Source organism: Salvia miltiorrhiza, chromosome 3 (genome assembly GCF_028751815.1).
Source record: "Salvia miltiorrhiza cultivar Shanhuang (shh) chromosome 3, IMPLAD_Smil_shh, whole genome shotgun sequence".
Classification (NCBI taxonomy): Eukaryota; Viridiplantae; Streptophyta; class Magnoliopsida; order Lamiales; family Lamiaceae; genus Salvia; species Salvia miltiorrhiza.
The window spans coordinates 54,961,765-54,983,255 of NC_080389.1; the positions used below are offsets into that span (position 1 = coordinate 54,961,765).

Sequence of the window (21,491 nt, forward strand, 5' to 3'; positions counted from 1 at the left end):
GCCGAATAGTGTCATTTACACGGTTCAGGTCAGGATGCGAATTCGGGTCAGGGTGCGAATCAGGGTCTCGGTGCGGATGCAATTCGGTTGCACCCAAGACCACCTCTAATACTATTCCGACATCAAATTCTTCAATATTAATATCATATTACAAATAATAAAACATGATAGTCATGCATTTCACGGTGATATTCTAGCATGAAGTGAATAAAGTCCAAACATTAATGGTACGCGCGTGTATTCTTCTTGATATAATAATTGACATACAAACTCTTGAAGTTTTCCATCGTTTACTTAATTTTTCAATTATTGTGCTGAATTGGAAGTTTAATATAAAAAGAAGAAATAAAAACCCTTGAATGCACAAGACGCAAGCAAGGAACAGAGACTCTAAAAGAGTCCGAAAAACAAAAACAACAACGCGCAGAAAAGTCTAAACGTTACCGCAAAAACCAACAATCAAAAAGTAAAATCCATATTGGAATGATAATCATCCTTGTTGCGATCATTTTCCATGTCTATTACATCCGACCAACGGATGTTCGGAATATTGGAATGATAATCATCCTTGTTGCGATCATTTTCCATGTCTATTACATCCGACCAACGGATGTTCGGAATATTGTTCATAGTACGCATCGCGTTGCTGCTACTATGATCAACCACGAAGTTGTTCTGCTGAAATCCAATACCCTCCGCATTTCTTAGGCGGTTTTTAACGCTATTAGTCGGAACTGCATGTACAAGCTCCCTTCCTTTTCCCGAGCCTTTTGGACGGCCACGTCCGCGCTTCGGCTCCGAGGGCAATAACATCTCTTGATTAACCTGGTCCTCTAACCGATTTATACGACTAGCAATATCCTCCGGAGTAGGATTGGACTGCTTATCTCCAACAACCTCCTTTTGAATCGAATAATGAACCTGCTCACTCACAAAACCATCTGTCCCAACCTCCGACTGCTGCTCCGCCACTGCATCCTTAAGCGCCAAAGTTTCATTTCGCAAGCTATTGCCCTCCTCTGCAGCAGCTGCCACATTCTTCGCAAGATTCACGACTCCATTCGGCGTCTCCATCTCTATTTCCTCATCCACATCCTCATCGTTGCCATCCAGTTGATGCTCCGAAGTTACCGGGACAAGCACAACTTCCAACGAATCAGGCCCTGACAAAAAACGGTCATCCCTCTCGTTCACCTCCTCATGGGACGTCACAACCTGCTCCATAACATTCGACTGTAAAGCAGCAAACCTATTCTCAATAAGGGTTGTAAGTAGAATTACGAATTTAAATTTTATTTAACGTTATTGTCATATGAATATTAAGTCAAATGTATATTTACATTGAAATTGCAGACACTTTCGATATAGATGTTGAAGATCAGAATGTCATACATGTTATCGATAGGCAAATGCAGAGATCTTGGCGTTCCTACCGATACACTCTGCATAAAAAGTTCAAAGAGATTGGAGGAGATGAAGATCCAATCAAGGCCAAGAGCATTGGACATAAAGGAGTTAAAAAGGAGGACTGGGATTATTTGTGTGATTTATGGGCTAGTGAATCATACAAGGTACACAATAATTTAAAGGTAAAATGAATATGTATGTGTTATTTTACTAATTTAGTATTGTATATGTTATTTCTGTAAAGCAACGAGCCAAGAAGAATGCCATTTCGAGATCAAAAAGAAAGTGGGAATCTAGAAACGGATCCAAGAGTACTTTGCGCCACCATATTGAACGTGGAGTTGAGTTGGATGCTCCAACTGGACAAATTGAGACATGGCGCATTTGTAATTTGCATTTGTAATTGAGGACCTGGTGCTGCTTGATATCTGTGCAAACTCGCCTCCCTTTGTAATATGCAAGGGTGTAGGCTTTATTTTCCAATTGTTGGCTGATTTTGCATTTGTTTTCCATTAGCTGCGGTAGTTTTTGACTAAATTTTCATTTGTTTTGTCATTAGACTCTAGTTTTTGGTTAAGCTTTTCTAATTTTATATTATATAGCTTTACTCTCAAGCTCTCATATGCATGCATTGCCTGAACTTTCATTGATCAGATTTTCCTTTAATCTGTTTGGATTCCTTTTCGTCTTTCCTCTAGAAAAATTCTGGTCTCTGGAGTTCATGAATGAATCTTTGTGGCCTGCTGGATTCATGTAATGGGACCTGCGATTGTTTTCATTTAGAAATGCTCCAAATTAGGCAATTAGTTTTCTTCTAACCCAGGTCTGCAGTAGTTGTTTAGCATGACACAATTTTTCTTTATCTTATACTAAAGTATGCAGATGGTCCTACTGCTAGTTGTTGCACTTTGCATTCTTTACCTGTATGAAGTGGAACTATTTGGTATCCTTTGAAGCCTCTTCAATTTCATGATTAAATTCTAAGCAGCTTTAGAGAAATAACAATTGACTCAGACAGTACTGATGATTAAAACTTGGACTTATTGTTCATCTTGTGTTTTTTCTGTTCTATAATCATATATGCTTCTCACAGTAACTTAAACTACCAACAGAAAATACGCGTCGCGCTTATTGAGGTATCTCAGTTCTTTCAAAAGTTATGTGCTAAGACATTATACGTTAGTGAGCTTGAGGATATGAAGAATGGGATTGTTATCTTATTGTGTAAACATGAAAAGATATTTCCGCCGACATTTTTCACTATTATGGTCCATTTATGTGTCCATTTACCGGAGCAAGCATTGTTAGGAGGACCGGTCAACATGAGATGGATGTTTGGGATTGAACGTCGTATGGGTACATATAAAGGATATGTTCGTAATTGTGCACGCCCTGATGGATCTATCTTTGAAGCATATATTGTTGATGAGGCGATTACATTTCTGTCTCGTTATTTACATAATACTGAGACAAGATTTACTCGTTTAGAACGAAATTGGGATATATCTATTGCAAAATACTCAATGGAGATATTTAACAACCAAATTCGCACATTGGGAGCACCTACTTTTGGACTTTTGAAGGATTATCGCAATACAGCGCACTGGTATATTCTAAATAACTGCGGAGATACAGTCGACATTTTCATAAAGTGAGTACTATATATTACACTATTTTTTTGAATTTTTTGTAGGGGTATGAATTTCACTTTTTTAAAAAAAAAAAATTTGCAGTGAGCATAAAGAAATTCTACGATCTAAGAATATACGAGAGGAAGATGTTGATGGAATTCAAAAAAATGAATTTCCTACTTGGTTCAAGGAAAAGGTAAATATATTAGCCTGCAATATTTGATTAGCCTACAATATTTTCCTAAGATTCAAATTCTTTATATTGATTATAATAAGTACTAATAAGTTCAATTTTTTTTTATAGATGTCTGTTCTTAGAGTTAATAATGATCCTAGAGCTACCGATGATTTGTATTCACTCTCACAATGGCCGGATGATCGCTACCGAAGTTGGTTTAGTTGCATTGTCAATGGTGTAAGATTTCGTTGCAAGATACGTGATGACAAGTTCAAGACACAATGTAGTGGAGTTAGTACATGGGGTGATGGAGGGGTTGATGATATCATATACTACGGTGTATTGATTGAAATCTTAGAGCTAGACTATATCAACCAAAGAAAAGTGTTCTTGTTCTGTTGCAAATGGTACAATTATGATCCAATGGGGAAAAGAATGGTAGTTGATCACAACTTGACATCAATTGATGTGACATCTCAATGGTATAAAGATGAACCATTTATTTTGGCCACACAAGCTCAACAAGTATTTTATTTGCAAGACCTATCTCGAGGGAAGAATTGGATGGTTGTGCAAAAGGTAAACCACCGTAATATTTTTGATATTGTTGAACGTGAAGAAGGAGAAGAAGAGCCCATTACCAATGAAGTATTTCAAGAGGATGATTCAAGTGAATTGCCACATTTTCATCCAACAGAAGATGTAGTTGAAACAAGTTCATTGGTTAGAGAAGATATTGATCCAATCACGATTCCAGATGGATTGATGACTTCACTACATGTTGGAGATTACGATGACATTGGGGAGAATACGGATGAAATTAGTGGCGATGAAAGATTTATCGTCAATGATGAATCCATTTTAGAGTCTGATGTTAATGAAAACTCCAATGACTCAGATTTTCGAAGTGATGATGATATTGATAGTACATGAGTATACATGTAGGTAACCCAATGTTATAATATGAATTTTCGTATTTGTTTTTGCTCTACTTATCTAAACTTATTATAATTGTACAGTTAATACGTGGCTGGTTGAAGAGGAGGACTCCGTGCACCTAGAAGACATGCCAACGTACCTAATGCTATCTCACTTGTTTTACGTTCTGGTTAGACATTAAAAAAAAATAAAGAGAGAAATCTATACTATATTTAAAAGGCAACTTTCAATTTAAAATTAATTTCAAATCAATTTCTAAATTGAATGACAATTTTATAGTTATAATAAAATTGAAGGTTTATATTTAAATTATATTTTTCTTTTTACTTTCTTTTCTTTAACTTCTTATTCGTTGTTTAAATATAAACTTCTTGAAATATAAACTTCTTGAAATAATAAAAGTAATTATTTTATCATTATTATCTGCACCAAAAAATTAAATTTTACCGCCATATAAAAACATCTCATTTTACCGCTAACAACCAAAAAAATATCATTTCACCGCCATCCACGAGTGGGCGGTTTATTCTCAAAATGGCCAAATGTCTTTCCTCTCAACAGGCAAGCTCCATTCGAATTATGTTAGGGGTTCTTTCGCTTTTGCCAGATCTAGAGAGATACTACAAGTCCTCCGTCCCAGATTCCATCGCCGCGGCCATCTGGTTCACCGGTATAGCCTTCCCAACATCAAATTCCCCAAACTCATATTTAGATTTTTACCAAAACTTCACACAACCCTCAATTCAGCGATGGTAGCTGCGAGTGCAACCCCAATCAAGGGCGCCGGAGGCAGGCAAGGCGGCAAGAGGAAGAAATCATACCGAAATCCGTCAAGGTGACGCTCCAATTCCGGGTTGTGCGCTTCGCTCGTTTTCTGAAGAAGGGGCGCTACGCCCAGGCCCAGCGTATGGGCACCGGAGCGCCCATCTATATGGCTTCTGTGCTCGAGTACCTTGCCGCTGAGGTGTTGGAATTGCCGCTGAGGTGTTGTGTTCATTCAAGGGTTTTGGGCTTCTTTTGGTTATGAAATTCTAGCATGTGCTTGCCTTTCCTGCTTTCGTCTAGATTTTTTAACATAGCTTGAATTGGTTAGCTTCTGCAAATGCACACAACTCACTGCTATCTGTTGCTTGTTAATTGTACCTTGCTTAATTTGTTATCCGATCCATTATTGATGAGTTTTTAGTGCCCTTAAGCAATTAATCCTAGGAAGCTCAACGCTCACTCTGGTGTTGTGTACCCTACAAATGAAGAATGTAAAAGAAGTCTGCGAGGTTGCATATCTTAGAGTTGGAGGTTATCCTATGTTTAACCAAACCTTGAGATGCATATATTTTCAAGCTAACACATGCATACCAGTTTTACAGAGTGGATAAAATGCTTTTTTAATGTGAAAATGACTTTTTAACAAATTTTCTCCAACAGATGAGGACTAAAATGTGAGAATAAATTAAGTATAATTGATTATTTCATGTTATATTGAGATCATACTGAATGATACTACTTTTTGCAGGGAGATTTACAGCTCTCATATGTTAGAGTCAGCTAGGCCTATAATTGAGTGCTTGTTTGTAAGTTAGCCTTTGATTAAGTTTATAGAGCAACTTGTAGATGAAGATGGCTCAGTAAAAAATTCTGCGGTTGGTCAATCATTGCATTTATCTTTACCATTTTGGTTTCATCTAGTTCACCCTCTAGTTGATCATAGAGTTCTCCCATTTCAGAGTTCAAACTTGCGGCATTCACGTGATCGAGTGCGGCTTCTTGAGAGAAAGGTAAAGTCGTGTATCCTAAGCTGTGATAACATTTAAAGTTGATGGAATATGTTGAGGATACCGGGCTTGGGCTACATTTGATTGGTTCTATCGATGCGCATATGAAGCTGGCAAGGCCTATTTGAGGTGTCTGATTCCTAGTTTTTAAATATTCCTATTATTCAGTTATACTTGTTGATGGAAAGCGTGATCAGAAATGAAGCAAAAGAAACATCCACTCTAGTAACATACTCCTTCTGTAAAATGTACTTGTGATGTGATGTTTTCTCTACCTTCTATACCAACTCCTGATAGTTCTTATTTATGTACAATAGTGAGAGTGAAACCTTTTCATATTTAGATTTTAATATATTGGAAACTTTCATTGTGATTTTATAGGAAATATGTAATATTGATGGAAGATGGTGCATAAGCTCGGTTGCTGCAAGGAGTCCAAGTATTCAGGGATTATTGCTGGTAAGGTGCGTTGACTTCTTTCAATATTTTCAGCTTCACAATGTACGAGATGAACAATGATGATGAATAATTTGCTATTAGCTATCTTTTTATCATTATATTTGCCTTTAAAGTCATCACCATTGTAACACAAATTATTCAGACAAGCACCTGTCCGATCCAGTTATGCAGACATTGTAACTTTTTGGTGATGTATAGGATTTTCTTTTTGTTACATCTTAGTTATTGAGTTTCATGTCAAACTACAGCATTGATTTCCATTTGAGCCTAAAATTTCAGTTTCAGATAAGTTTCTTGGTTACTACAGCTTAATTTATCACTTCATCATAGCTATGCAATAAAATACTTACAAGATTTTTGAAGACGCAGCAGTACTCTCCAATCTGCTTGTGTTCTTCCACTACAAACTCTTGTGAGAGACATAATACTTTACTATAGTGGTGCAGGTGCAGGAAACCTCGTGGAGCCACTCTCTGCTGTTCCTCTAAATGATGAGCTGCAGCAAGCAAGAGAATCTGTTGCAAAGGCAGAGCAGGAGGTTCTCCTAAAGATAACAAAGAAGGTTCTTACAAATTTCTCGAACTACTGCACTTTTCTTGTATATGTGCTTCAAATCTAATCTTATTTTCTATTCTTGTACAGATGCAAATAGATTTGAATGACATTGAAAATATATTCAACTGCATGATTCAGATAGACACGGTATGTCAAAAAACCGAGTTCTGGGTTGTAAGTTGCATTTTCGTGAGTACTAGTGACTAATTAGTAATTATAGCCCTCTCTCTTGTGGAAATTACTTTTCTTCATCTTAGTAGCTCCAAAGAAATGTGTCTTTTCCATAATGATTATATTTATGACATGCATAAATAACTTATTACAGTAAGAAGTAACTGCATCTTGAAATTGTGAAAATAGTTTCTATCAGCTGACAGAACTGATTTTCTACACAGTATTTTGCAAAGGAATATTGCCATTTAACTGTTAATGTCTGGAAAAGCATCTTGTCAGGTTTATAATCTATCTTAGAGCCTGTACCTTAGCTAAACTGATATGTGCCCTGGAGATCCAAAAACGGGCCGAAGTTTTTTATTAGCACAATGTTACTTATGTGCTTTATGTGTATGTGTAATTCATGCATACATGCTCAAATATTTATTCATATATTCACAATGTGTGATATAGATTAATGCTAGAGCACGGTGCAACCTTTCCTTTGAAGGTGCATGTCCTGATTTGTAGCCCTTTCAACACTGATTGTTTTACATGATAATGTCTTAATTATTACTTGAATTTTTTGTATTCTTTACTTGATATTATAGGACTTGCTAACTGGTGGTACGGACCCCATTGTGAAATCTAGGATTGCAAAAAAGTTGCAGGGTAAAAGGATGCAGATGCTCATCAACCCATGGAGCATAGGATGTAAACAATAGGACTTGTTTCCTTCTTTCATTTTCTTTCTTTTTAGGAAGACACTTCGAATTATATGTTTATCAATGTATCTATCATTGTATGCGATACATGAAAAGATTGTATTTCATAATTCATTATATTTGATTCATATACTGTGTGATATGCTATTTTATATTTTTATAAAAATTGTGATAAAAAATATTGTTCACACATAATAACATTTATCCACACTTATTTTATATATTTAAAAAATAATAATATTTCTTCTAAAATTAATATTAAAAAATAATTACCTATACATAATTTATAAGATTTAGCTACACATATATGTGTCACAAAAGGTATGTGTAAAAACCACGTAATTTCCACGTCATCATTGCATTATTTCAAAAATATATTTTCCCACACAAAAAATAAATTATTCGTGACATATATATGTGTGGGTAAAGGCTTGATGAATTACCCACACATAAAATTTGCCACGTGTAAATGCCATGTCATTTCCACATCATCGCTGCAGTATATCATAAATATCTTTTCTCACACATAAAATGTATTATTCGTGACATATATATGTGTAGGTAAATGTTTGGTGATTTACCCACACATATACATATGTGTGGATAATACCCTTTCTTCACAAAGTTTTAACCACACATGTTGACATTTGACTTATGTGTGGGTAAAAAGAAACAGTGACACATAAATATACTTTTAGCCACACATGGATGTGTGGCTAAAACCCTTAATTTCTTGTAGTGCGAGTAATCGAAGCACCATCAATCTTCAGCGGATGGCCCACGAAACGTGCAATTCCAGCCAGCACCTCCGCATGCCAATATTCGATAGGCAAATAATGTATACGAATCCAAACGTTTGCCAACGACGAGAGTTCTTTAAACGGATCAAAGTTCTTCACCCACTCGCGAAGGCGGAGATGTCCATTAAAAACTTCCCAAATCAACTTGGCTTTAGCTCGTTGTTTATCCGCTGCGTTCTGGAAGACTATGGTATAGTATCCTTTACCCAAAGGAATGAGTTGCCAAGGCGAACTTATATTCCACATGTTATGAAGCTCATTTTTAATCATCAACGCAGGCTTGGGCTTCTCCCCTTTGTTTAACAACAACCTTCCCGTCAAAGCATGATTAAGGTCAGAAATCTGTTTCAAATGAAGCTCTGTAGGCATCTTGAAACAGTAGTGATCACCTTCTTTTGTAGGGCGTAGAGCATGATAATGATGTGCAGCAACATCCGGACGACGCGGCGTCCGATTCGCAGTAATATCGACATATGATTTGACAAGAGTCGTCTCAGCCGTCTTCTGTTGGGAGCGGTTATTTGCTGGCACAATATAAGAATTATTCCCTGGAAGATTGGCATTAGGAGCCATGTTTCGACTGCGCTGATCAGCAGACGAGCCATCTACATGAAACTGGTGTGACGCAGGCTGAACAGATCCCGCCAACCCCATAGGCGGGCTAGGGTTCCGGTGCAGCTGAGATGCCTCTGGCAGAAGAGAGCTTGACACAGTAGCAATTCGTCCCGATGGGCTAGGATTTTTCTTGTGTGGCAGGGAAGAATTATGAGTAAAATTGTTGGAGACAACCGGTAGGTTAAGCCCACCCGTTGACATGATTGCAGAAGCGGCGGCGGCGGCAAGAGATTTCCGAGCGAGCAGCGTCTAACAGCTGGTTGCGGCGTGTTGATTCCTCCAACGGCGGAGGCGAGCAGGGGCACGGCTGTCGGCGGAGGCGAGCAGCGGTAGAGTCTCGCTGAAACGGCCTTCCGCCCAGATGGCAGCGGTACGGCGGCTGCTCGGTCGCTCAACGGCCGGTCGTGGGGTCTCGGCTGAAAGCCTCTCTCATCCTTGCCCAGGTGAACCACGGCATGCGGAGGAGGCGGCGCTGAGGCTGCTGCTGACGTGCCGTGGTGTGTACTGCCGGAGGAGCGAGTCGATCAGCGGCTGCGGGAGGAGAAGGCTGCTGCCGACGTGCCGTGGTGTGACCGGAGGAGGAGGGGTGGGGATCCCCTTTTTGGCTCCTCCGTATGGGCGCGGCGAGATGGCGCAAAGTCACTCACGCCTCCTTAAAGTCACGCACGCATCCCATTTTTCAAAAGATGAACAGTGCAGAGCACTTTCAAAAGATGAACAGTGCAGAGCCTAAATTGAATCGAAAGCCTCCCACTTTGAATTTTTCAATTATTGTGATTGCAACCATTCTTCTTTGGATTTTTCAAATTAGACACAAAATAAATTACCCATATAAATTTCAAGTATATTTACAAATTAACTCAATAATTTTATACACGTACGACTGCTTAACTAAACCATTGTAGCATATGACAGTGTAATAGTTGATGTGACTCATTATAAAAAATAACTACCCATATGCATCTCTATTATAATTAAAAGGCTAAGATTTGGATCCTTAATTGGATTCGTTCATCATCAATTTACTTGTTGATAATGAAGAATACATCTTGTTAGATTAATCAATTTGCGCATGTTTTTCTCAAAAACCACGTTTCTTCGGTTTAAGAAGAAAAACAAATGCAACTTTTTTTTTTTTTTTTTTTAATTACAAATGCAACTTTCAGCAATAGCATTTTGCTTTCGAAAACTTTGTACATCTAAATTAAACGTCTTAATCACCATGCATAAACAAAAAATAAATCTTAAGCACCGTGTAATTAACTTTTTTGCTTTACAAAAGTTTCCACCCTCCCACCACTAAGATAATATATCTATATCTATATATATCTATATTAGTTGTGTCCCAACTTTATATATTTGTTTAATCTAGCTAGCTAGTTCACATGCCTCAGTTTTCGATGTTGAAATTTCGGCACTTGTTTGTTTCTAAATGCTAAAATGTATTCGCTAGTCATCAACTGTAATTATTCGAATTCCCCCAAGATCAATATATTAGTATAACCAATCATTCATCTCCAGACGGTGTAAAATATTATTATAATAAAAAAAGAGATTAGGTTTATATCCCTTAAAAAAAAAGAGATTAGGTTTATATATAGCAGCGGTTTTATTGCAAATACTGCAGGATTACTGTACCCTAATTTATCATATGTGTTTTACTGTTGGTTTGATAGGCAGCTCCAATTTATTTAATGCACACTTCACTACTGTGTTTTTCTCAAAGTAAACAAACTTCTTTATTTTTGGAGTTTCATTTCAGTTTTTCTTTTGTTAGGGTTGATTCTGCACCACAGTGTTGCAGTAGCCTCCCAACTCTCTCTCTCTCTCTCTCTCTCTCTCTCTCTCTCTCTCTCTCTCTCTCTTTAGGATCTGGGGCGACTATGTTTCCTAATTCGAGCGATGGAATTGACGATGCTTCGATATTTTTGGAGCAAGATAAATTACTGGAAGATCTGCTTGCAGATTGTCCCATTTTAGATGGCAATGACAATCCTAAAAAGAGTGTCAAAAAGAGGCCCATTGAAGCTGAAAATAACAGCAATGGCAGCAGCGAATCCAAGAAGACTGCTCATAGATTTACTGAGAAGCAGAGAAGGCAAGAAATGGCAGCCCTTTATGCTTCTCTCAGATCCCTTCTCCCTCTTGAATACATCAAGGTGTGTACTCAATTAATTGGTTTCTACACTTTTAGATATTTGATTTTATGCATTAATATTCTACAATTCCTTAGATGGTATTTTTGGTTACACTAAACTTTAGGGAAAGCGCGCTATATCTGATCATATGCACCAGGCCGTGAATTACATCAACGATATGAAGAAGAAAATCGAAGAACTGAAACCAAGGAGAGAGGGTTTGAGGAATGTAGTAGGAACTGCTGATGAAGCTGAGAGTCAAACCTCAAATGCTACTGATTCCTCGCCTTACTGTGTTAAGATAAATGTATTCACAGATGGGGTTGAGATCTTGATTAGTAGTAGCCTCAATAAAGGATGTTTCCCTCTTTCTATGGTGCTTGCCGATTTGCTTAATAGACAGCTCGATGTAATCAACTGCGTTTCTTCAAGAGGCGACCAATGTTACCTCCACAAAATTCACATTCAGGTACAAACAAAGAGCTATCACATATAGCACAGGATACCTAGGGTTTCTGCAATTGTAACTCATATATAGTAGTATGATTTTAGGTTTATTTTCCACCAAATTTATTTGTGCACTACAACAAAACGCAGCTATATATATATATATATATATATGTGTGTGTGTTTATGTTTTTCTTTCTTATTAATTTTTAACTCTACCATCTTTTCAGCTTAATGATTCTGCAAGCATTGATCTATCTGAGCTACAAGAGGGACTGGTGAATGTGCTTAAACTTGGTTGACTACGGCAGCTGCACTATATATGTAAAGTTTTAAACATATTTTTGTTAGCTTGAACTTAATTAGTGTATTTTAAACGATGTTATTTGATTTTTTGAAGCTCAGATTTTTTCTATTTGCTCATTTTCATATCCTTAGAAGGTTATACCTAGCTAGGTATTTGTTTGTGCCATAATGCTAATCATATATACATCATGATGAGATTTCCATTAAGTGGGCGTTTGACTAAGCTTATTTTAAAGAGCTTATAAGTTTCTAGGAGCTTATAAGATGTTTCAAGAGGTTAATTATAAAAGATATAGTTTCTTAAGAGCTTATAAGTTCTCAAAGTGTTTCAGTAATTAAACTTATAAGCTAGAGAGAGAAATTTTAGTTAGTGAGAGAAAATAGAAAAAAAATGAAATTAGAATGATATATGATGAAAATAAAAAATTATAGTTGAATTATTTTTGTAAAATGAGTGTTGCCTATAAGATAATGAGAAAATAAGTTGAGGTAGAGAAACTTATTTTTTGGGGAGCTTATAAGTTCTTAGAGCTTATATGTTGTTTAGAAGCTTATTTTCTCAAGGCGCTGTGGATTTGCACCAGTTGGCTTATTTGGAAGCGGAGAAATGAAACTCGTTTTGAAGGTAAACAGTGGTCTATTGATGGTCTTATCTTGGAGATTAAAGCTAGAACTTGGAGTTGGAACAAAGTGTTTAAGTTCTCGAGAAAGGATTTTAGTTTTAGAGATTGGAGCTCTAACGAGCTGTTGGCCAAATTGTTGTAAGACTTTTTGTTTGGTACCTCGTGTACCTTCGTTTATTTATGTATTTTCTTGATCAAAAAAGAAGAAGCTTATTTTGTCAAACATTTTGAAGGAGTTTATAAGCTCCTAAACAACTTATAAGCTGTTTTAAAGAGCTTATAAGCTCAACCAAACACCCACTAAGTCTCCAGCTACTTAAATTTATTGTCCTATTTAGTTGGAATAATGTTGGGTAATTAATTTGTAAATACATAAGTTGTTAAATTTCTGATTGATACTATGTGTTCGCTCATTGGATCTTTATGCTTTTAACATACAAATTGAATTGCTTAAGTTCCAAATTGAAACTTTTCAAAATGGTGGACTGTTGCTATTGGATGTTGGTGTACTATTTGAGATGTTGGGCTGTTTGAAATTTGGGTTTTATAACTTTCTTATTGCAAGACTCATATTTTCATCAATCTTATGAATTTACAGATATAACGAACTTTCAACGACTTTTCAAAGTAAAAAATTTCAGAACGCTAGGTTTAATGCATCTTATACATTTTACTCATTTTCTTAACGGAAAATTAATTGATAATGACCTGAAAAATTGATCTCTAGAATTTAATGGCAATTATGGCTCAAGAAACCGAACTGAAAACCGACTTTTATTTTTCCGAATCGAAATTGAACCAAAAGTGAACGATTTGATCGAGTTTTTCGGTCTGATTCAGTTTCTGCACGCGCCTAATTTTGGGGGAAAAACTAAAAAATTGTAGAATTTCTCCTTGGCCTCATCGGTGGAGTTTGCTGGTATAGTTTTATGATGCATCCTGAAGCTTTTTTGTACTTCCTCCGTCCATTAATTCGTGGCCTAGGGGAGGAAACACGAGTTTTAAGAAAGGGTTAAGGTGCAGATCCACTCCTAAAGTAGAGGCCCCTATGCGTTTATCCCCCTATTCTCGACCTTGGCACGAATACCTCCCCATAGTCCAAGAAAAGGGTGCAATTAAATCCAAACCTCTAACGCCGTTAAGTGCCGTTAAACGTCTGGGTTTAATTGCACCCTCTACTTCAGGGGTGGATCTGCACCTTAACCTTTCTTTTTTTTCAATTTCGATAACCCACCTTCGGCATCAGCTTAGCTGCCTCAGTACTCATCGGCTCCGACTTGCACCTTGTCAACTCGCACGCGTCCAATTTCTTGGTCGTCGACTGTCCACCGCCGACATGAGCAACGCCACCAGCTTCTTCATCGCCCCGCACAACAGCATCGACGACCAAGAGATTGGGTGCATGCGAGCTGACAAGGTGCAAGTCGGAGGTGGGTTGCCGAAATTGAAAAAAAAGAAAAAAGATTAAGATGCAGATCCACCCCTGAAGTATAGGGTGCAATTAAACTCAGACGTTTAACGGTGTTAGAGGTTTGGGTTTAATTGCACCATTTTCTTGAACTATGGGGAGGTGTTTGCGCCAGAGTCGAGAATGAGGGGATAAACGCTCTAGGGGCCTCTACTTCAAGGGTGGATCTGCACCTTAACCCTTTAAAAAAAAGTGTATTGTTTATTAGTTTAGCGGAGAAAGAGATCCACACAGTGTATTGTTTATTAGTTGAGTGGAGAAAAAATATATTGTTTATTGGAACCCACCAATTAAAAAATGTATAAATAGTTACTAAAAATAGGTAGGATACGAATCGGTGGAAGGACCAAAAAGAAAATTATAGGACACGAATTGGTGGACGGATGGAGTACTACTAATAAACTGTATTACCTATATTTTAAATAAATTTTAAGACTCCATATTCTACTTAGGACTTGATTGTAATACTATTGTTTTTCATCCACTTAAATTCACTTTCTTATTTCAAAATATAATCTGTTATAGACATTTTTTGTTACAGTTTTCATATATATTGAACTGTTAAAAGCTGGATCAGTTTCATTTCAATTACTTTGACCATATTTTTGTATATATTTTAAGGTTAACAAGTACGTACCCAATACTTTAATTTTTTGCAATTAAAAAATTTCCAAATTTTATGGGACCAAAGTGTAATTTTCCATCTGTAGAATGGTTGATTTGAGAAACCAAAGACCGATCGAGCTTTTTTTTCATCAAAATGTTCATATGTTAAAATGTTCATCTTCTCGAATCATCAAAATCAAATCTTTAATTTCCCAAATTAAGGGCTAGAATTGTTGGAATATAAAAATAAACTTGATTTTTTAAGTGAAGATATTTTAAAAGAAAAATATAGAGAATTCTAGAAAAAGTAAGTGAAGATATTTGTATTAGAAATATCTAGAATCAACATATTTTAAGTAGAAAAATCTAGATAGAAAAAATCAAGAGAATTCTAGAATTCTCACTTGACTACTATATATATGTGGAGGTTGTATCAATTGTTGAGAAGGAAGTGAATTGAAGAAAAGATTGTGTTAGTAAACAACAATCCTCCCACTCAAATTCCTAAACACACACACGTCCACAACCAATTTTTCTAAATTTCCTCCTACCAATTAAATAAATTCTCCATTATATATTCTTATATTCCAACAAAGTGATATCCGAGCCATAAAATCCTACCTGTGGAATGGCCAACCTACAATCCTTTCAAGTCCCCATGCTCAACAAGAGCAACTTCGACAATTGGAGCATCAAGATGAAGGCGCTATTGGGAGCCCACGACGTTTGGGAGATCGTGGAGAACGGCTACGAGGAGCCGTAGGACGAGGCCGCACTATCCCAACAACAAAAGGATAGATTGCGAGACGCGAGAAAGAGAGACAAGAAGGCTCTCTGTCTCATTTATCAAGCGCTAGGGGATGATGATTTCGAGAAAATCTCGAACGCGAGCACCGCCAAAAAAGTGTGGGAGAAGCTCCAGAACGCGTGCAAAGGAGCGGAGCAAGTAAAAAAGGTACGACTTCAAACTTTAAGAGGAGAGTTTGAGTCTTTACATATGAAAGAGTCCGAATCGATATCAGATTATTTTTCAAGAGTCTTGGCGGTGTCTAATCAAATGAAAAGAAATGGTGAAAAATTGGAGGATGTAAGAATTATGGAGAAAATATTGCGCTCACTAACCCCAAAGTTTGAGCACATTGTGGTGACGATTGAAGAAACTAAAAATTTGTAGGAGATGACCATCGATCTCTTATTGGGGTCGCTGCAAGCATATGAGGAGAAGCAAAAGAAGAAGCAAGAAATTTCAGAGCAACTTTTAAAGTTGCACGTAAGCCCGAAAGAGAAAGAAGAAGGTCCGAGCAATGGCTATGGACAGTCCGGGAGAGGACGTGGTCAAGGTCAAGATCGAGGAAGAGGTCGTGGACGTGGACGAGGACGAGGAGGCTTCGTCAACAGTAGTGAAAGAAAGGAGTTTACAAATGGTCGGGGGAGGAGCAACCCGCAGTCGAGGTACGATAAGTCTTCAATAAAGTGTTATAATTGCCATAAATTTGGGCACTATGCTTCCGAGTGCAGAAGTGAAAAAGTAAGGATTGAAGAAAGGGCCAATTATGCCGAGAACACGAGCGAAGCAAATGGTAGTGTGCTTCTGGCATATAAAGGAGAAGCTGGAAGAGATGACACGTGGTACCTCGACACCGGTGCAAGCAACCACATGTGCGGGAAGAGAAACATGTTCGTGGAGTGACAAACATGGATTTCATACCTCAATATCACACGAATTGTTGTCATTTTTCCCCATGAATTGATTGCATATATGTGTTTGTATCCCAATTTTGAGTATTTATGAAGTTTTGATTGCTTGGTATAGTTTTGAGTATTTTCAGGGCAAATCAAGAGTTGATTGGAGAATTGTGAGAGCATAGGATCGAAGTACGTCTCGAGAGGAATCCATGAGCGTGAACGGCGCCCGAATCGGAGCTCGGACGAGGGAGAACGGGGCCGACAAAGTCAGCCGCGCACAGAGGCCGCGGCCGCGGTCACGCGTCCGTGGGGAAGGTATCGCCCGCGGTCACCACCCGCGGCCGCGGGGTGGGACCGCGGGTTAGCTGCTCAATTCCAGGGGTGTACCGCGGTCACCACCCGCGGCCGCGGGCTGGGACCGCGGGTCCCCCCCACGGTCACCACCCGCGGACGCGGGGCGGGACCGCGGGTTCCCTGAGTTTTGCCCACGTTTGAGCACCACGGGCGCGGGCCATGACCGCGGGAAAAGAGCGGAGTCGCGTTTTTCAGCCCTTAAACCCCATTTTCCCCTTTTTTCTCTCATTATTCTTCTTCTCCATCACTCATCTTCCCCAACACTCCACACACTAAACCCTAGCCTCCTTTAACACACCCATCTACCATTGAAGACCATTGAAGAGAAGAGAAGGAAGAAGAAGCTCATAAATAGGATTTGTCATTTCTTACTCTCTCTTTCATTATGTACACCTTTAACTTTGATTTATTGTGTTTGAACATGTTAGGCTAAATTTCTCTTTGATTTGGGGATTAGGCTAGATGATTATTGTAATGGATTGATTATTTATGCTCAATATAAATCTTGTTTGTTCATTTGCACATTATCTTTTCAAACCCTTGATTTATTTCTTGTATGGATTGTTGGCCACATTCTATGCATTTCTAATTTGCACTTTGAATCGGGAGAGGATAATTGCAATAGATAAGGTGTTTGAAACATATCAATTCGATAACCGGGAGGTTGAGAGTTGGGTGAGAGTATGTCGATCTTTGTGTGCTTTTGGGAGTTATAGGTTAGAAGTTGACCGGGGACGGCAACTATGACCCGTAATCTACCGCTCTAGTCGTCCGGGAGGGGGCTAGAACTAGTTGGGAGATCACTCTAGATAATTAGGATTGTCAAGATTAATATTGAGCTATAATTGAAGTCTTTTGCTTAATCATCGATGCCTAGTCCCTAAATCGCCTTAATCATCTTATTAATCCACTTGCTTATTTGGTTTTATTTGTCTTTGCACTTGTTAAGTAATTAGTTGATAATCAAACCAATCACTCCATCGTTTAGTCTAAATAGCTATAGCATAATGACTTAAGGTAATCACTAGAATTTGACTACTAATCCTTGTGGAATACGACCTTGCTTCCCTATATTGCAACTACACCGTATACTTGCGGCATAGTAAAAATAATAGCGAACAAGTTTTTGGCGCCGTTGCCGGGGATTAGTTTAGTTTCTTTGCTTGTGATATTTTGCTTCAATGTGCTTAACTACTTTAGACATTTTACTTGCTTTAATTTTTGTTTTCTATTTTAAGATTGTGTTTTGACTTCTTGTTCTTGTTGGTTGATAGGTAGTGTATGAACACAAGATCTAAGGGTGCACCTCTTATACCTATAAACCTTGAGGTTGAAGCTTTTTGTCGACACAACAAAGCAAGAACAAGAAGAGATAGAGAGTTGGAGGAAGCTATGGCGGAAAATCACGACTTAATCCGTCAACTTCAAATGCAATTAGAAGCCATGCAAGGGAAAATCAATGAGCAAGAAGCTCTAAGAAATGCACCTCCACCACCACCTATTAGCAATATGTTCCAACCCATTGTCCAACAAGGAGGAGTGCATGCCCCGAGAATCAACGCCACCAATTTTGAGCTCAAGCCGGCCCTCATAAATATGGTACAACAAAACCAATTCGCCGGTCTTTCCCAAGATGACCCGAATGGACATCTTGGAAACTTCTTGGAGATATGCGGCACCATCAAGATAAATGGAGTCCCGGAGGATGCCATTCGACTTCGACTCTTCCCCTTTTCGCTAAGGGGCATGGCCAAGACATGGTACCAATCTTTAGAGGGTGGTTCTATCACTACATGGGAGAACATGGCTCAAAAGTTTCTCAACAAGTTCTACCCTCCGGGTAGAACCATGAAGATGAAGAAGGACATAGTCCAATTTCACCAATTTGATGGAGAATCCTTCTACGAAGCTTGGGAGAGATTCAAAGAGATGCTAAGGAAGTGCCCTAACCATGGTTTAGATCAAAACACAATCATTTGTGTATTCTACACCGGGTGTAGTGGTGAGATGCAAAGAGACATGAATGCATCGGCCAATGGAGCATTGTTGGAGAAAAGCCACGCGGAGGCCGCTCACATCATAGAGAACTTGGCCACCAATTGCCATCAATTCCCAACGGAGAGGATCATCTTGAAGAAGGTGGCGGCTACAACAAGCTCAGATCCGATAGCTCTTTTGACGGCTCAATTGACCGCCATGAATAGCAAGATTGATGCTATATCAATGTCAAGGGTAGAGCCCGTGGTTGAAGAACAAACTAGCTTCGAGGATGTGAACTACATCAACAACAACAACAACCGAGGCTATGCGAACTTCCGGCCCCAACAACAAGGTGGCTACCAAGGGCAAGGGCAATACACTCAAGGATTCCAACCTAACCGCCACCCTAACCTCTCCTATAGCAATCCAAACAATTTCTTGCAACCACCGCCCGGATTTGCGGTGAGCCATGGCATGATCAAGGAAGAGAAGAAGCTCAACCTTGAAGAAATATTGATGAAGTTCATGACCACGACTCAAGCTCACATGACAAGAACGGATGAGAAGTTAGAGGCTCAAGCCAAGCAATTGAAAATGCTTGAGATACAAGTGGGACAAATTGCCGAGTCTATAAACAATCAACGCCAACAAGGGCAATTCCCAAGCAACACAATCGTGAATCCCAAGGAGCATTGCAAGGCCATTGCTCTAAGGAGTGGGACAACATATGAAGAGCCCAAGATGCCCGACGAAGAAGATAGAAGTGGTGTTGTGGTTGAAGTTGGAGATGGCAACCCTTCCAAGGAACAAGGAGATAGAGGAAAGAAGAAGGAGGTGTACGTGGCTCCACCACCTTATTGCCCACCAATCCCTTTTCCTCAAAGACATCAAAAGAAGAATGTGGAGAATGAATTCTCCAAGTTTCTTGAGATTTTTCGAAAGGTGCACATCAACATTCCACTTATTGAAGCTTTGAAACAAATGCCCTCCTATGCAAAGTTCCTAAAGGAGGTCATATCAAACAAGAGGAAGATGGGAGAGAATGAGACGGTCAATCTAACCGAAGAATGTAGTGCCGTTCTCCAAAGAAAAATCCCCACCAAGATCAAGGACCCCGGGAGCTTCACAATCCCTTGTGATATTGGGAATGATCGTTTTGGGAAAGCTTTGTGTGATTTGGGAGCAAGTATAAATTTGATGCCGCTCTCAATCTTCAACAAGCTAGAGATTGGCACCATCAAGCCAACCACAATTGCCCTTCAAATGGCGGATCGTTCCGTTTCCTATCCAAAGGGGATAGTAGAAGATGTCCTAGTGAAAGTCAACAATTTCATTTTCCCGGTGGACTTTGTTGTTTTGGACATGGTGGAAGACAAAGATGTGCCTTTGATTCTGGGGCGCCCTTTCTTGGCAACGGGGAGAGCCCTCATTGATGTTGCTAAGGGCGAACTCACCCTTAGAGTGAATGACGAGAGCTTCACATTTTCAATCCACAAGGCTCTCAAGTACAAGGAGGAAGAAGAAAGGAGGGTTGGTGAATGCAAGATGATGCAAGTGATAGAGTCTTGCATCAACATGGAGGAGTACCACATCTACAACAATCCAATGGACACTTGCCTCCTAAACCCTCTATTCTCTTTTGTTGATAATGATGAGTTTAATGCTTCTAACTTATTTATTGAGGCTAATGAAATGAACTTTGTGCAGAAAATTTCACAAGGAGAGGCATGTTTCTTGGACTTGAGAAATGGAGAGCCGAAAGATGAAGGAGTGGAGAAGAAGACTCCCAGCTTGGAGTTAAAACCTCTCCCCGAACACTTGAAATACGCCTTCCTTGGTGAGGATGAGGCGTATCCGGTAATTGTATCATCCTACCTTTCTCCTCATGAGCTTGATCAATTGCTAAATGTTTTGAGGAAGTATAGGTCCGCTATAGGATGGTCAATTTCCGATTTAAAAGGGATTAGCCCATCCATTTGCATGCATAGGATTTTGATGGAAGATGATTTTAAACCTAGGAGGCAAGGCCAAAGACGGTTAAACCCTATTATGCAAGAAGTAGTAAGAAAAGAAGTTCTCAAATTGCTAGATGCGGGAATTATTTTTGCTATTTCGGATAGTGAGTGGGTTAGTCCCACTCAAGTTGTTGCTAAAAAGGGGGGGATAACCGTCATAAAAGATGAGCATAATGAGCTAATTGCAACTAGGTTAGTAAATGGATGGAGGATGTGTATTGACTATAGGATGTTGAACACAGCTACTCGAAAAGATCACTTTCCTCTTCCTTTTATTGACCAAATGCTTGATAGGTTGGCGGGGTATGAATTTTATTGTTTTCTTGATGGGTACTCCGGGTATAATCAAATCATGATTGCCCCGGAGGACCAAGAAAAGACCGCTTTCACTTGTCCTTATGGCATTTTTGCTTATAGACGCATTCCATTTGGTCTTTGCAATGCCCCCGCTACTTTTCAACGATGCATGATGGCCATTTTCCATGATTTAATTGAAAATGTAATGGAAGTTTTTATGGATGACTTTTCTATCTTTGGCAATTCTTTTGATCATTGTCTCCATAATCTATCTATTGTGTTGCAAAGGTGTGAGGAAACTAACCTTGTATTGAATTGGGAAAAATGTCATTTTATG

General features: G+C 38.7%; 4 protein-coding genes and 1 non-coding gene across 6 annotated transcripts; 4 read left to right on the forward strand and 1 right to left on the reverse strand.

The window, feature by feature from the left end:
- Positions 1-1,364: 1,364 nt before the first annotated feature.
- On the forward strand, positions 1,365-2,028 carry LOC131014503 (uncharacterized). Its single transcript, XM_057942495.1, has 2 exons — positions 1,365-1,571; positions 1,652-2,028. Exons 1-2 carry the CDS (start codon positions 1,410-1,412, stop codon positions 1,808-1,810), a joined length of 321 nt encoding a protein of 106 aa, XP_057798478.1. The 5' UTR covers positions 1,365-1,409; the 3' UTR covers positions 1,811-2,028.
- Positions 2,029-2,930: 902 nt separating this feature from the next.
- LOC131019015 (uncharacterized) lies at positions 2,931-4,149 on the forward strand. Its single transcript, XM_057947702.1, has 3 exons — positions 2,931-3,058; positions 3,141-3,234; positions 3,343-4,149. Exons 1-3 carry the CDS (start codon positions 2,931-2,933, stop codon positions 4,147-4,149), a joined length of 1,029 nt encoding a protein of 342 aa, XP_057803685.1.
- Positions 4,150-4,697: 548 nt separating this feature from the next.
- LOC131019016 (uncharacterized) lies at positions 4,698-7,935 on the forward strand. Its single transcript, XM_057947703.1, has 9 exons — positions 4,698-4,825; positions 4,903-5,139; positions 5,669-5,726; positions 5,880-5,930; positions 6,096-6,152; positions 6,309-6,391; positions 6,825-6,948; positions 7,029-7,088; positions 7,706-7,935. Exons 1-9 carry the CDS (start codon positions 4,698-4,700, stop codon positions 7,817-7,819), a joined length of 912 nt encoding a protein of 303 aa, XP_057803686.1. The 3' UTR covers positions 7,820-7,935.
- Positions 7,936-11,073: 3,138 nt separating this feature from the next.
- Positions 11,074-12,853, forward strand: LOC131014501 (transcription factor bHLH36-like). 2 transcript variants are annotated; one of them, XM_057942492.1, is made up of 4 exons: positions 11,074-11,393; positions 11,497-11,841; positions 12,050-12,143; positions 12,710-12,853. In XM_057942492.1, exons 1-3 carry the CDS (start codon positions 11,118-11,120, stop codon positions 12,119-12,121), a joined length of 693 nt encoding a protein of 230 aa, XP_057798475.1. In that variant the 5' UTR covers positions 11,074-11,117; the 3' UTR covers positions 12,122-12,143; positions 12,710-12,853. The 2 variants fall into 2 exon arrangements, with proteins under 2 accessions (XP_057798475.1, XP_057798474.1); XM_057942491.1 differs by lacking the exon at positions 12,710-12,853 and having other exon boundaries at positions 12,050-12,651.
- A 5,860-nt stretch (positions 12,854-18,713) lies between these two features.
- Positions 18,714-18,820, reverse strand: LOC131019223 (small nucleolar RNA R71). The gene has a single exon (XR_009100144.1). It is a non-coding gene; the product is annotated as a small nucleolar RNA R71 (small nucleolar RNA).
- Positions 18,821-21,491: the final 2,671 nt, after the last annotated feature.